General features: G+C 45.0%; 1 protein-coding gene across 1 annotated transcript in view; it reads right to left on the bottom strand.

Annotated features, from left to right (window-relative positions):
- Nucleotides 1-5,280: 5,280 nt before the first annotated feature.
- Nucleotides 5,281-14,017, bottom strand: part of GPR50 (G protein-coupled receptor 50) — a 125,343-nt gene continuing 116,606 nt past the window's right edge. The window contains exon 2 of the mRNA XM_060270656.2: nucleotides 5,281-6,276. Within this exon, the coding sequence (XP_060126639.1) occupies nucleotides 5,411-6,276 (866 nt within the window). The 3' untranslated portion in view covers nucleotides 5,281-5,410. The remainder of the gene's footprint in view (nucleotides 6,277-14,017) is intronic.

Below are 14,017 nucleotides of genomic sequence, written 5' to 3'. Positions count from 1 at the left end.
GGACCCAAGAGAAAGAAAGACTTTACAAAACCTTCCCAGCCCCCGGTGTCGATACCCCTTGAGGTTCAGCAGTTACAAGGGGGAAGACGTTTTGACAGCTGTCAAAAGCTGTCAAATTGTTAAAAGGATTAAGAAAATCGATTTTATTGTTGTGGATTATAAAAATTGATTGAAGAGGATTCAGAAGTAATTTAAAGGGAATTTAAATTTGAACTGTGATGAAGTTAAAGACAAAGGAGAAGATCAGCCAAGATGGAGCTGACAACGTGGTAGAGAGGAATTTTCCAGTACCCTTCAGCCCTTATCTCTGGTCTGCCTGTGGTTAAGTGAAGTATGAAAACAAAGTTTTCTCGAGCCTTCCAGGAGGCTGTGCTGAACTATTTTCAAATATGGGAAGATATTTACAAGGAACGGCAATGTTTGAATCCAACAGCAATGAAGAATGAGGTGCAAGATCAAGATTTAGAGGACAATTTTGAGACTGAGACTGTGTGTGAGGAGCAACAATTTGATAACTTGGAGACTGATTTGGACCAAAAAAAATATGTGTTGGATGAGGAAAAACAAAGATTTGAACAAGGAGACGAGGCCGACAAGGAGAAGCAAAGTGAAGAGAAGATTGATGGAAATGAAAATCCTGGAGGGACTGAAATGTGGAGTGGAGTTAGTGAGGGGGGGGGATAGGCAGGAAGAGGGGGGAGCAAAGGACTGGAAGTGGAAGTGGGAAAGAACTGGTGTGGGGTGAAAACTTTAGTTTAAGGTTACTTTTTTGGTTGATGAATGACGGTTTCTGAATCTTGGCCTGCTAAAGGATATGCTGATCCAATTGGGGGAAGGGACATTGGGAGGGGGGAAGGAGAGAGTTTTAAAAGTTTAGGGTTAAGAGTTTTCTGGAGGGAGCAGAAGAGTGGCTGAGGAAATATGTTAGAGTTTATTTTTAATATTTTTAGTGATCAGACAGGTGTTTGGGTAGAGAACTGCCTGTCTCCCTCTCTTTACTCTTTGCATCCAGTGGCAGGGGGTGTTTGGAGGGGAGGGGGAGGGGGGGAAGGAAACCCAGACACAAAAATGGAACCTTTTGACTGCTGAACCCCTCGGGTCGCCCTAGTGGCAGGAGGGGACTCGGAGGGGGGCAGCATGAAGAAGGAGGAGGATTAAGTCAATAGGATAAGAATAAGATTTTGAATTAGAAAAGAAAACCCGCCATAATTAATTGAAGAAGTTAGGAATTCCAGGAGGAAGAGAACCAGGGAAGCCACAAGCAAACTGTTAAGAGAATAAGACTTAGAATTTATATTTTTTTCTTTTTTCTTTTTTTTTCTCTTGTTGTTAATTAAAGTGTTATATTGGAGAATTAGCTGGGGGACAAACCAAGCCTCAGAGATCCTCCGCCCCTGTCCTCTCAGTGGCAGGGGGGGATGAGGGGGGATGAGGGAGGGGGGAGGTCAAACCCAGCTTAAAATGGACCCCTTTGTTTCCCAATGCCCATGGGTATCACTGGTGGCAGAAGTGGTCTTGTGGGTGGAGGGCAAATGAAGGGACTGAGCTTATTTTGTATGTTTTGTTTCTATAAAAATTATTATTAAAAAAAAGGAAACCAGCCCCAAAATCTGACACTGGGCGTTTGATGCCACACACTCTGGAATATAGATGTAGCGGAGAAAATCATACATAATTTAAGATTTTGACAAGGACTAGGTTCTCCAGGGACATGGGTGGCGCTGTGGTCTAAACCACTGAACCTCTTGGGCTTGCTGATCAGAAGGTCGGCGGTTCGAATCCCTGCGACGGGGTGAACTCCCGTTGCTCTGTCCCAGCTCCTGCCAACCTAGCAGTTCGAAAGCATGCCAAAAAGTGCAAGTAGATTAATAGATACCGTTGCAGCGGGAAGGTAAACGGCGTTTTCATGCACTGCTCTGGTTTCGGTGTTCTGTTGCTCCAGAAGCGGCTTAGTCATGCTGGCCACGTGACCTGGAAAAACTGTCTGCGGACAAACGTCAGCTCCCTTGGCCTGTAAAGTGAGATGAGTGCCCCAACCCCAGAGTTGTCCGCAACTGGACTTAACGGTCAGGGGTCTGATACCTTTACATTTAGGTTCTCCAGACACCTTTTATATGATTTGAAATTCATTTATGACATATACAACAATCACTTTCAAGACAATCCTTGTCACAAGCCTGTCAAATCTGGAACTAGACTTGATGATCTCATGAAGTTGACAGTCTTTACTTAGACTTTGCTATTCTAACTCATGTGCAACTACTCGTTCTGCATGCCTATTTTATGGTTTTGTTTTTCATAGTTTAACTTTTGTCTGTTGTTATAATTGTCCATTCTGTTTGAATTACATTATACAATGAAATAATAATAATAGAGAAAAGAAGAAGAGGGATTTTCCTCACAGTCACAGCAAAAGGGGAGGGTTCAGTCTCCCCTTCATTCAGCCTCTGATTCCATGAATTATCACCCCTTGCTGAGGCAAATTGCAAAAATAAAATAAAAAATAGTTTGCCCTTGTGTGTGTGTGGCTGTAAACCAGTTCAAAATTCAAGTTTTAGTAAGACTGCAGTATTGCAGATTATATATCTATATTGGACAAAGGGGAGGCTGGTCGGGGCAAAAGATTCCTGCATTGCACAGAGTTGGGCCAGGGGGCCCTTGTGGTCCCTTCTAACTCTACAGTTCTATGATTCTAAGGTGAGGTAGAGCCCTACCATTATCTTTTCTGCACTCCAAAAATCCAAAACTCTGTAGCAAGCCATACTCATAAATATCCTATAACTGAGGGTAGAGTGCCAGCAAATTTGTCAATTTGAGTTTCTCTCTGTTCTTCAGTTCTGCAGCCTCAAGTTCAAATCTCCACATTTCCAAATCAGCTTGAGCTGCTTTAAAATCAGCCTTTTGTGTGTGTGTGAGCTTCTCCTAGTATACATTTCTTCCTATGGAAAAAAAACTGCTCCCCAATTTTACAGCAGCACCAGAATTGATCTCAACTGATTAATTCAACCAATTCGTTGATTAAACATTGCAGAACTAGCTAAACTTCTGGTCTTTCCCAAATGTTAGGATTATCCATACCTGGGCTTGCAGAAAAGAGGGCACAGTGTTGCTTAGGAGAAAGACATACATCACAGAAAGCAAGACAGATGACCTCCAGATGTTGCCAGGACTACAGCATCCATCATGCCTAGAAATTCATTGTCCTGGCTGGGGCTGATGGGAGTTGGAGTCCAGCAACACATGCAGGTTCCTCACCCTGGATATAAAGAGAGAACTCACAGCATAACCCTCAGTTGCCAGTGAACCTCACTTATTCCCAGCTCTGGAATTTGTCGTGCTACCAGCAAATCGTATGCCAGCCCAGTCATCGGTCTTGCCTTTCCCAGCATTCCTCTAGTGGGAGGGCTGGCTGGCTTTCTTTATATTTAAATGCAATGCATGGACGATCATGCAAATATGCATTCATCCATCTGTGGCTTTATTTTGTTTTCTAAGTGAAGTCCACTCCCACCCCAGTGCAAACATGGTCCGAGGATTAGGCATTAGGGGAACGGGCAATCACAATGGGCCAGCAAATCCGTGCCACGCAAAGCTGCTTTTTGTTTCAAACTTTCTAAATTGACTCTTCCCCCCTCCCCCCACCCCAAGGCTGAATTAGACACTACAGTGGAACCTCGGTTTATGAACACCTCGCTTTACGAATTTTTGGTTTACGAACGCCGCGGACCCATCTGGAACAGATTAATTCATTTTCCATTACTTTCAATGGGAAAGTTTGCTTCAGTTTATGAACGCCTCAGTTTATGAACAGACTTTCGGAACCAATTACACCCATGCTTCAGGTTAAGTACACTTCAGGTTGAGTACTCCACGGACCCGTCTGGAACGGATTAATCCACTTTCCATTACTTTCAATGGGAAAGTTCGCTTCAGTTTATGAACATTCAGTTTATGAACAGACTTCCGGAACCAATTGTGTTCATAAACCGAGGTACCACTGTAGAGGAATAGGTACATTCTGATGGACCGTCACAGGTCCTGCTGTTCTAAACATGTCACTGCTGTATTCACATTTAAATAGCAACCCATCAACTGCAGGTTAAAAACTGATTTGCTTTGCTTTCTGCCCTGCTTTTTTGGTTAAGACACTTTTTTTAACAGCAGAGTCATATTTTTATTTTTATTTTTGCTATTTCCTTAAAAAATAGGCACACTTAAATAATACATTGCAAAAGGTTTGTTCTTCAGAGCATATACAAATAAAACGAAACTTTCTACAGGTGAGCTCATCCTCACTGTTTTACTGTACGAGCCACTGTTCTGGGCATGCCTCTGTATTGGAAAAGCTGAGAACAGTGGCTCATACAGGAGCCCAACTGGCAGCCTCCTCCCAGGATGACTGCCATGAGGTTACATGAGCCCTTAGTGGTTTGTAATTCACCTTGCATGCCACACTAGCAGCCATCTCATGGCACACTATGTATTTAGCCTGGCAAGGACACACCTCTTTGTTGCTAAGCTTTAAAGAAGAATTGCTGGAGATATATCATCAGGTTGGTGGCAAAACACTGATTAAAACATACAGTAATCTAATATAGCGCTAAGTTGGTCCTGTGGCCTAGAGCTTTTGCACACACCAGCAGAGGCACACCAGAAGGAGCAGAGCATGGCACATCTGTCAGTAGAACACTACAGAGAAGGACAATGCAGTCTGGGGGGCCCCAGATTTCTTGGATGCACATTCTCAAGGCTGTATGGAATGCTTCTTGTCGCATATGTGCAGCACACGCATCCCAAATCAATCAGGCACACTGTGGAGAGCAGCATTGAAGAGAACAACAAGACAGCCAAGCACCATCCTGCAAATCTTTACTCAAATCCATGACTTCAGTGGGAATGTGAATGAAGTCATGGATTTTGTGTGTGTGTATGCACATATGTGCATGCACTAATGCTGAGAGAGGATAAACCCACAGGTCACTGGCAGAGCACATGTATTGCATGCAGAAGGTTCAATCCCAGGCATCGTTCACTGAAAGGGTGGGATAGACCTCTTGGCCCGAGATGCTGAAGAGTTTGGTCAGGCAGAGCAGAGAGTCCTGGCCTGGATAAAAGGGTCCAGTTGAGCTTAAAGCAGTTGCCCCAAGGCAACCTTGTAAGCTGGTGGCCAAAGAAGGCTTCTTGCTTCAAAAGTGTATGCTCTTTCTCAGCAGCGCCTAGGAAACCATAAGCTGACTCTCACAAAGCACAATAACAAGTCCATTGTTTGAAAGAGAGAGAGAGAGAGAGAATGAGAGAGAAGGCGGTGGAATCATTTGTACGAGTCATATTTGGCCCTTGTGATAGCATGTAGAGGATGAGCTTTACATAGTGCATATGCCGGACACAGCTGAATAAATAGTCCTTCTATTTACAATAAGATTTCAGCCTGGTTGTTGTTTGTTGCGGCCGGGGATGGCTTGCTTTTAACCCCCTCCGTCCCACCTTTTGAGCCATCGACAAAGAGCAGGCGTGGAGACCAGAGGCCAAGGAGGATTCTCTTGTACTCCTTCCGGAAATTCTGGTTAAGAAGGCCGTATATCACGGCATTGAGGCAGCTGTTAAAGTAAGCCATGAAGTAGCTCACCACAAAAAGCCACTCTGGAATCTGCGGGATGATCTTCGAAGGGTTGATGGAGACCGCCAGGCCGATGAAGTTTAATGGCCCCCAGCACACTGCAAACAGGACAAAGACCACAAACATGGTCAGGAAGTTCCGCACGTCAGCCGTGCGCACTTTCTGCTTGCAGTCTTGCCTCACCCGGTGCTTGACCTGAATCACGAGGATCCAGATCCGAAGGTAGCAGAAGGTCACGATGGAGAGAGGGATGATGAAATGGACCACCACCACAGTGATGGTGTATGACATGCTCACCGTCTGAGCGAAAGTGCAGGAATAAATCCTCTGGTCATACTGCAGGGAGCCCACGAAAAAGTTTGGCAGGATAGCCACCAAGGTCAGCAGCCACGTCAGGCAAAGATAGCCGCAGGTGTTCTTCAGGTTGAAGAGCTTGTCGTACCGGAGGCTGTGGCAAATGTAGCAGTACCTGTTGATGGCGATGGCTGTGATGTTGAAGATTGAGCCAATCACGCTGAGGCCCATGAGGAAGCCGCTGATCTGGCAGTGGATGTTGCCCATGGTCCATTCATTGTGGAAGATGGCGGTCAATATAAGAGGGTAGGGATAGACAGCCACCACAAGGTCTGCCACAGACAGGCTGACCACAAAGATATTGCCTAGGTGGGAAGTGGGGGAGAGAGAGACGAAGAAATAGTTAAACCCCTGGCTTGTGAAATATTAATATCCAAAGAACATCTGACCCAGCTTTCAGGGCACACCACCAGCTTACAGAAGAGTTCTGAAGCATAAAATTGCACCAGATTTAAACTTCAACCATTGGTTTAAAACCGGTAGCAGCTAATAAAAATTGTATGGTATTTGTTTCTCTGACTTTCAAGTTGTGGAATGAAGAGGCCAGACGAGAAATGCACTGTTATGGTCCCCGTTTATTGCATGTGTCTATCACAAAACAAAATGGAATGCTCTTTTCGGAGAGATATATTTGGGCGAGGTGAACTATTTTGATTTGTTTCCAATGAACAGTAACTGGAAACTTTCAAATCACATCACCACCATACATTGGATGCTTGCACATATGACTTTAAGAGTCATGGTTTCCCCCAGAAGAATCCTGGGAACTGTAGTTTGTTAAGGGTCTCCCATCATCCCTCATTATTGGCTGATAGGAGTTGACAGTGCTTTTTTTCAAAAAATGTTTAGGGTTGGTTACTCTCATTTTCCTACTCATATTGAAATGCTGCCCCTCAATGAGGCCAAACTTAGATCCACAAAATGTTTAGGGGTATGTGTACCCCCCCACGTCCCTGTGAGCATTTTCACCCCTCCCATTCTGAAAAATGTGGTGATATCTGCTGTTGGGAGGGAACAGTTAGGAATTGTTACTTTGTTGTTTTGCATTCCTGACTCTGCTCTCTGCCGTGTGCTGTGTGCAGCTTAATATCTGCTGTAGACAAGATGGCTAAGTGAGAGGCTGTAACACTCACAAAGCCAGATCTGTAAATAAGCAGTAGTTAATAGAAATAAATGAGGAATGTTTTGAAACCTCTACAAATGCTTCTGCTGTTTACTGCTGATTTGGTGCTCATAAAGCCAGTTAAGAGTCCATGATTCCCGGGTGTATGCTGAAGGTGTTCCAGACGTCTTGCCCAGGCATAGGGGCCTAAGAAGACCTGGACAGATCCTGGCATTTACTCACAGTCCCCCCAGAAAAAATGCACTGGGAGTTGGAGTTCTGGTGCAGATAGTGGCATTACATAGTTCAGCCAATAGGTGGCACTTGATTTAGTTACATTTCAGCAAAGGCAAGGGTTGCCCATGTCTGTTCTGCTCTTGTTGGAGGGAAGCAATAAAGTCTTTGTCTGGCTTTGTGAGGCGTATTCTCTAAGCCTTCCATGACACCTGTTATGCTCTTTAGCAGCTTTCTCCCACTCTGAGACATAGGCAAATGGCTTTTAACTCCCTTTGCTACTGTGTGAAAGAGTGCCGTTGGGAGAGGCCTATCAGATGTCTTATCAGAAGGATTCTGCCAATGCCTCTCCTGTAGTTTGCTCTGTAAAAGAGGTGGTTAAATAACTTTTTGCCCAAGTTTCGGTTCACATAGAAATGGGTCAGTGGGCAGAGCCAAAAGCCACATCCATACCATTTATTTAAAGCAGTATTATATTGTTTTAACAGTCATGGTATTCCACCACCCCTACCCCCCGCCCAATTCTGGGAACTGTAGTTTGTTAAAAGTGCTGCAAGGTGTTGGGAGACACTTATTCCCTTTACAGAACTGCAATTCCCAGAGTTCCATGGGAAGGGGTATTGATTGTTAAACCACTATGGGAATATAGCTTTGTAGTGGTAATCGCAGTGGAATTCTTGGGCAGGAACAGGGAAGAATTCTACTCAATATAAAGTGATCAATTGAATCAACTGCAAATTCCTCCACTCCCTTGGGCACCCAGATCACTCCAGTTGGGTATTTCTGATTCCTTCCATTGAACTTGCCAAATGGATCCTTTCCAAGTATCTGAAAATATAAGTCCTGAGTTGAAATCGTTATTTAAAAGCCATACCAGTTGTATACACACACACACACACACACAAACACACACACACACACACACACACACACACACACACAGAGAGAGAGAGAGGTTTTGAAAAATGTGGGCCAAGAGCTAATAAAAATATATAGAAATGTCAACTGAGTTTAAGAAAGCAAAGGGGGGTAAAAGCTAAGAAAGTGGAAAAGTAAATATTTAGCGTGGTTGGGGAGGCAATAAAACTGCAAACAGATAATAGAATTTGGCATACAGACAGAAATAAGCCTGCCATATGCTCCTGTAGCCCCAGAAAGATAAACACGAAAATCTTGTTGTGGACTATAACTTTGAAAAATTTACAGAAAACATATTTATCTCCAGATCCTTCCCATCACTGATTTTCACTCTCCTCACACATTTCAAGTATTCAGCTGGGAAAAAACTATAAAGTTCCTTCCGTTGTTTGGGAACACAACAACAAGGAAGCCACAACAGTTCTGATCTTGTGCAGATGGATAAGGACATAGGAAGCTGCCTTATACTGAGACTACGGGGCCCTTCTAGCTCAGCCAACAATGCCCTGGGAGGTGGCATCTGAGGACTTTCTAGGGCTCTGGTCTATGTCACTATCATACTGTTCTGTTGCAGGGGCAGAATACAATTCTCCAAGTATTTATCCTGACCAATCCAGAGGCCTCCTTCTGCCTCCCAATCAATCACAGAGGCTGTTCTACAATGATGAGGACACAGAGGTCTGAGCCTTTGGCAGAATTCACCAAACAAGCCCTCAGCTTCAGACCTCACAGACCCCTGTTCAAGGCAGTGGAAACCCCTGAAATCATCTAGTGTAGCACTGCAAATGTTTAACCTGGCAGAGGGCAAACGAGAAGCAGAGATTCACAAACCCACTTGAAGATAATGCTCTTATTTAAACACTGCAATCTGCCAACGGACACTGAGAAAAGTGAGGCTGGCATGTGGGATTGCCTACTAGTACATAGTGCTGAAGTGAAACACGAATGGGCACTGAGGAAGTACTTGTCACTTGAGAGGCAACCATTTGAATCACATGCCACCCATCACCATCAGAATGACTGAAGGCAGCAGATAAGGAGCATTAACAAGAAGCTGACATAACAATGAAGGTTCGCTACAGTAATCCATTTGGCACTGACAACACTCTCTATAAATTCTGCTCAAATCATGAGAGTCTGGAATGACCATGTGGTTGTGAATGTTCTGCACCACCTGCAATCTCTGCCAAGCAGTAGCAAGATTCCAGGGGTTCCATGCACTCACCCAGGGTTGTGTTTCTGCTGGGAAAATCGAGACACAGCAAAACCTAATGTCTTTAAGAAATATGAGGTTTATTTTACACATATTTAACACCTAAAGTCTTCCATGGAGGGGGTGCAGAACATTATGCCCCAATAGTGTCTCTTGTTGCCCCTCCCATGGCTTCAGCAAACTTAACTCCAAACCAGCAGTCAGTGACGGTTTCTGGTCTTCTGTAAGAAGTTGGTAATGCCATAGAACTAGAGTACCAGAGTCTCTTAATAAAACATTGAAATTAATAAACAGTAGTATTTAGATAACATTTGGCACATGAGGGGGGAAATTCAAGCTGCAGAACTGTGGCAGACTAGGAATTCCTGGGTTAGCTTATGCAAACCAGCCTGGCCAGGCTAGCTAAGTGCAAAGCCATTGAGAAACATTGTGCCATTAAAGGGGCATTTGGCAATGCAGAAAGCTACCACTCTGAGGAGCGGACAAAACCAGGAGATTTGGGAGGTTGCCAAAACAGGTGTCCTTTTTGAAATCCAAAGATGTTCTGGGAACAAGGAGGAGGAAGTGGGCAGAAGTGGCGCTAGCTGGAGGAGGCTGCACTCAGAGACCAGGTGCCATGACTGACGGCAGCTCTGGAGCCAAGCTTGCTGAAGCTAATGAGAGACATTATTGGGGTATAATGTTCTGCACTCCCTCTACTGAAGACTTTAGGTGCAAATATGTGTAAAATAAACCCCGTAATTCTGAAAGGAACTAGCCTCCGCTGTACCTCAATTTTCCCAATGGAAACAACACCCCTGGGCGAGTGCATGGAACCCCTGGAATCTTGCTGCTGCTTGGCAGAGATTGCAGGTGATAAGAAACCTTCGTAACAATAGGAGAGAAAACCCCATTGATGTTTGCTCTGATTCAGCGGTAAATATTGTGTTTCCCTGGGAAAAAGCAATGGGACTGGATGAGCCCTAAGTCAGGTTGCTGGTGGATCTTGCCCACTGCTGGGTACCCACAACTGGCAGAATTTATGGCAGCCTTCCCCAGGAACACCACAAAGGTTTATGTGTCTCATGATGGAGTGATAGGGCACGCAGACCTGCAGAGGCTGCAGACAATGAAAGGGAATGTAATTTTCTGAACTCTGGAAGTGTTAAAGGTTAGAAATAATGCTCTCACCTGAGTTCATAGTAACATTTCTTGGTGTATGAACTTTTCCGGCTCAGCTGTGTTACAAATCTAGCACCATTCCCCCCCCCAACAAAAAAAGAGTTCTTGCACTTAGAATTTGGAATCAAAGAATTACAGAATTGTAGAGCTGGAAGGGACCCTGAGGACCAATCCGTGCAATGCAGCTGCCCCATACAGGGAATGAGTCTTTCTTTCTCTGGTGTCTTCGATGTTGCACTGGTAACAACTTAATGCCAGGGACACTTGGGAATGTTGTTTTATAGGGCTTCTAAGAGCTTAGTATTTGCAGCAGGCATCTTAAGGCTTACCCACACTTCTGCTTCTCCCGTGCCTAGAAAGCATGAGATCAAGCAGTTTCCCACTTGTCCCTACCACTTCCTTTGGGAAAACTGCTCTGAATTGGAGCAAGCGTCAATCCAGGAGAAATCCGATTGATGCTTGCTCTAATTCAGCATTAAGGAACGAGTTTCCCCGGGGGAAAGTGGCAGGACAAGCAGAGATCTGGATCTGGATGAGCCCTCAGAGACCACATGCCCCAGGGCTCATTGTTCCTGAGCATTCACATTATAACATGCAACGTGCAAGGAGCCTTGGAACATATAATTCCCAGGGCGCCTGTTAATCATAGTGAACACTCGCGTGCCCTGGGAAGATTGCATTTCCCAACGTCTGTGTGCTTGTGGTTCTACTAGAGCAGCACCAAAGGCATTTGGGGGCAGGGGATGTTGTGAGTATTCCTAGTTACCACTGCCAGATGATAACTGGAAGGGAAAGAAAAGGGGGTGGAGCAATGTAAGTTTGGAACTGGCTAAGACGTTTTTAGAACCGTTCTCCCAGACACACACACGAAACTTGAGCTCATCACTGCTATGCAAGTTTAATATACTTAACCCCTTTCCTTGCAGGAGATTTCCATTGGGAACCAACCCTTAGAAACATTTCAGAGTAGGGCCATCTCAACTGGAACAGCTCCCTCTAGGAAAAGTCACATGCATTTGGTGTAAAACCTAAGCTTATCTTGATAGAACACAGCTGCCTCCTGGACCAAAACCAGTATCTTCTCAAATCCCTTGGAACCACAAGTGCGACATCTGTAAATGAAGACATAGGAAGAGGCAGGTTTTCCCACCAGCATCTTTGGAATCTCTAGGGACAAGCAAGGCATTGCGAGGCTGGTAGCCATGCCCCCCCCACCACCACCACCTCCGCCCAATGGTGAGCAAGGGTCCCTTTATAGTAAGAAGCAAAGCAGCCCTGAGTGGGACTTCCTTTTCCCTATCTTGCCTCAGGCCCCAATGTGGTTGGCTCCAGAGGCATTTGGGGGAAATGGGGATGGTAGGCAGCTGTAGTTTCAGCCAGCACTTTTCTCTGTGACATACACATTGCCCTAGTAAAAAAAGGTTTTTTTAAAAGGGAGGAGGAGGAGATTGATAGCCAGAATCAGCTCCCGGTGGGTCTTGTCACCTGCCTGATCATGTCAGATGCTGGCACAAGGCCCGTGACAGACCCACTTCTCCTAGTCCTTGGTTCTCCCTGGTATGAGCCTGCAAAAGAAACCACTGGTGTGGCATGATTGTGCTGAGACTTTCACAACATGTCTCTGGCAGCTCCTTGAGTGGGCAGGGAACTCATGTCATGTGTCTTCTTTTACTAGATGTTATGAAGAATACATGGGGAGGAGATGTGGGGCTGCTGCTCTCAAGGGCAGCCACGTAACCCTTGTATGGCTATTACATATCATGCCTTGAACTCATTACATACGTATTATATACAAGCAGACGAATAGTAAAGATACATTGCCAATCTTTGCCAAAAACATAATGTTCAGATGAACCACTGAGAACTAGGATCATGGGAAGATGCCATATACAGAGTCAGACTATTAGTCCATCCAGCTCATTATTATCTAACCAGGCGTCGGCAACATTTTCTGCCCATGGGCCGGAGGATTCCCATGGACTATTGTCCGTGGGCCGGACATGGGCCGCACAGGCACAGAAGCCATTTCCGGTGCCATGCTGCCCATGTCCCAAACACCGGAAATGGCTTTTGTGCATGTCCATGACTGCACAGAAGCAATTTCCAGTGCTGGATGCTCATTTCCAAAATGTCTGCAGCACCAGAAATCGCTTCTGCAGCTGCGTAGACCCGAGTCCCCGCGCTACGCTGTGCTGCGCCGCGCCAGTTTACCGCCGTGCGCGGGGGACTTGCCGAGCAAGCAGTTCGGTTCATGGGCGGCTTGTGGGCTGGATAAACGGCCTCCATGGGCTGTATCTGGCCCATGGGCCGGAGGTTGCCGATGCCTGATCTACACTAACTGGAAGCAGCTCTCCAGGGTTTCAGAAGGACATTCCCAACCCTACCTGGCAATACTGGGGATTGAACCGGAGACCTTCTGCAAAACAAATGCTCTACCTGTTTTCCCCAAATTAGCAACCAATTAAGTGAATTAGCAACCCACTAATATTGCCTGCAGTCCAGCTTCTGTCTAGCTTAACCAAGATATCACCCATCTTTCCTGCTCTACTAAGACCATTTTCCAAACCCCTGCAGAAAGCAATAAGTCCTGCTCAGTTTTCATCAGACATCTGGATTTTTGACATGATGACATTCCAGCAAAGGAAATTGGAGACAGCTGCATCACCTCAAACACCAGGCTGGACTCAGATGAGTGAGCCAGCACATCTCTGCTATTAATTTTGGCTACTCTCCTGTCAACCAGATTTTTCCTATCTCCAGTTTTGTATTATTTTGACAGCCATAAAATCTGAAAAAGAAATCGTGGTTTCTAATCAGCTGTCAGTCAAAATAGGCCTTTTTTATTATATGCTGAGCTTTGCCAAAAGGACAGAAGGACCTATTTTGACATTTTATAATAGATTTGGATTTTTTATCATTTGCAGAAGTATTCATAACATTTCTGAGGAGTACTCATAAAAATTGGATTATTTATAGGTTTCCCTTTGACACTGAACCGAAAGCTACAACCATCCTTTATACAGAACATAGGAAGCTGCCTGATCCTGAGACCATTGGTCTATCTAGTTTAGTACTGGCAACTCCCCACTTGAGCGGAATCAACTCATGCACAACTGCACACATGCACGGTGGCACAAAATAAATACTGTAAATGAATACATTCAAACCCAGAAGTGGTGGGAGACAGCTGGAAAGTGCTCGTGATTCGTAAGGAGAACCTCCTCAGAGCCTGAAGAGGATCTCAGTGAGCTACATATCACCTGGATATGTAGAGGCTTGACAATTATAGGATACATGTTCAAATGTAGAAAAGCTAGTGAGATTTTCATATTCAGTATGAATATTGTCTTGGTAGGGATGTAGTAGCTGTTCCGAGACATTAGAACTCCTTCCCCAGAGAAGCTAGACTGGGTACCTG

The sequence above is a fragment of the Zootoca vivipara genome, chromosome Z2 (assembly GCF_965207765.1).
Source record: "Zootoca vivipara chromosome Z2, rZooViv2.hap1.1, whole genome shotgun sequence".
In the NCBI taxonomy this organism is placed as follows: Eukaryota; Metazoa; Chordata; class Lepidosauria; order Squamata; family Lacertidae; genus Zootoca; species Zootoca vivipara.
Note: the sequence above shows the minus strand (reverse complement) of the source record. Positions and strands in the feature narration are given on the sequence as shown.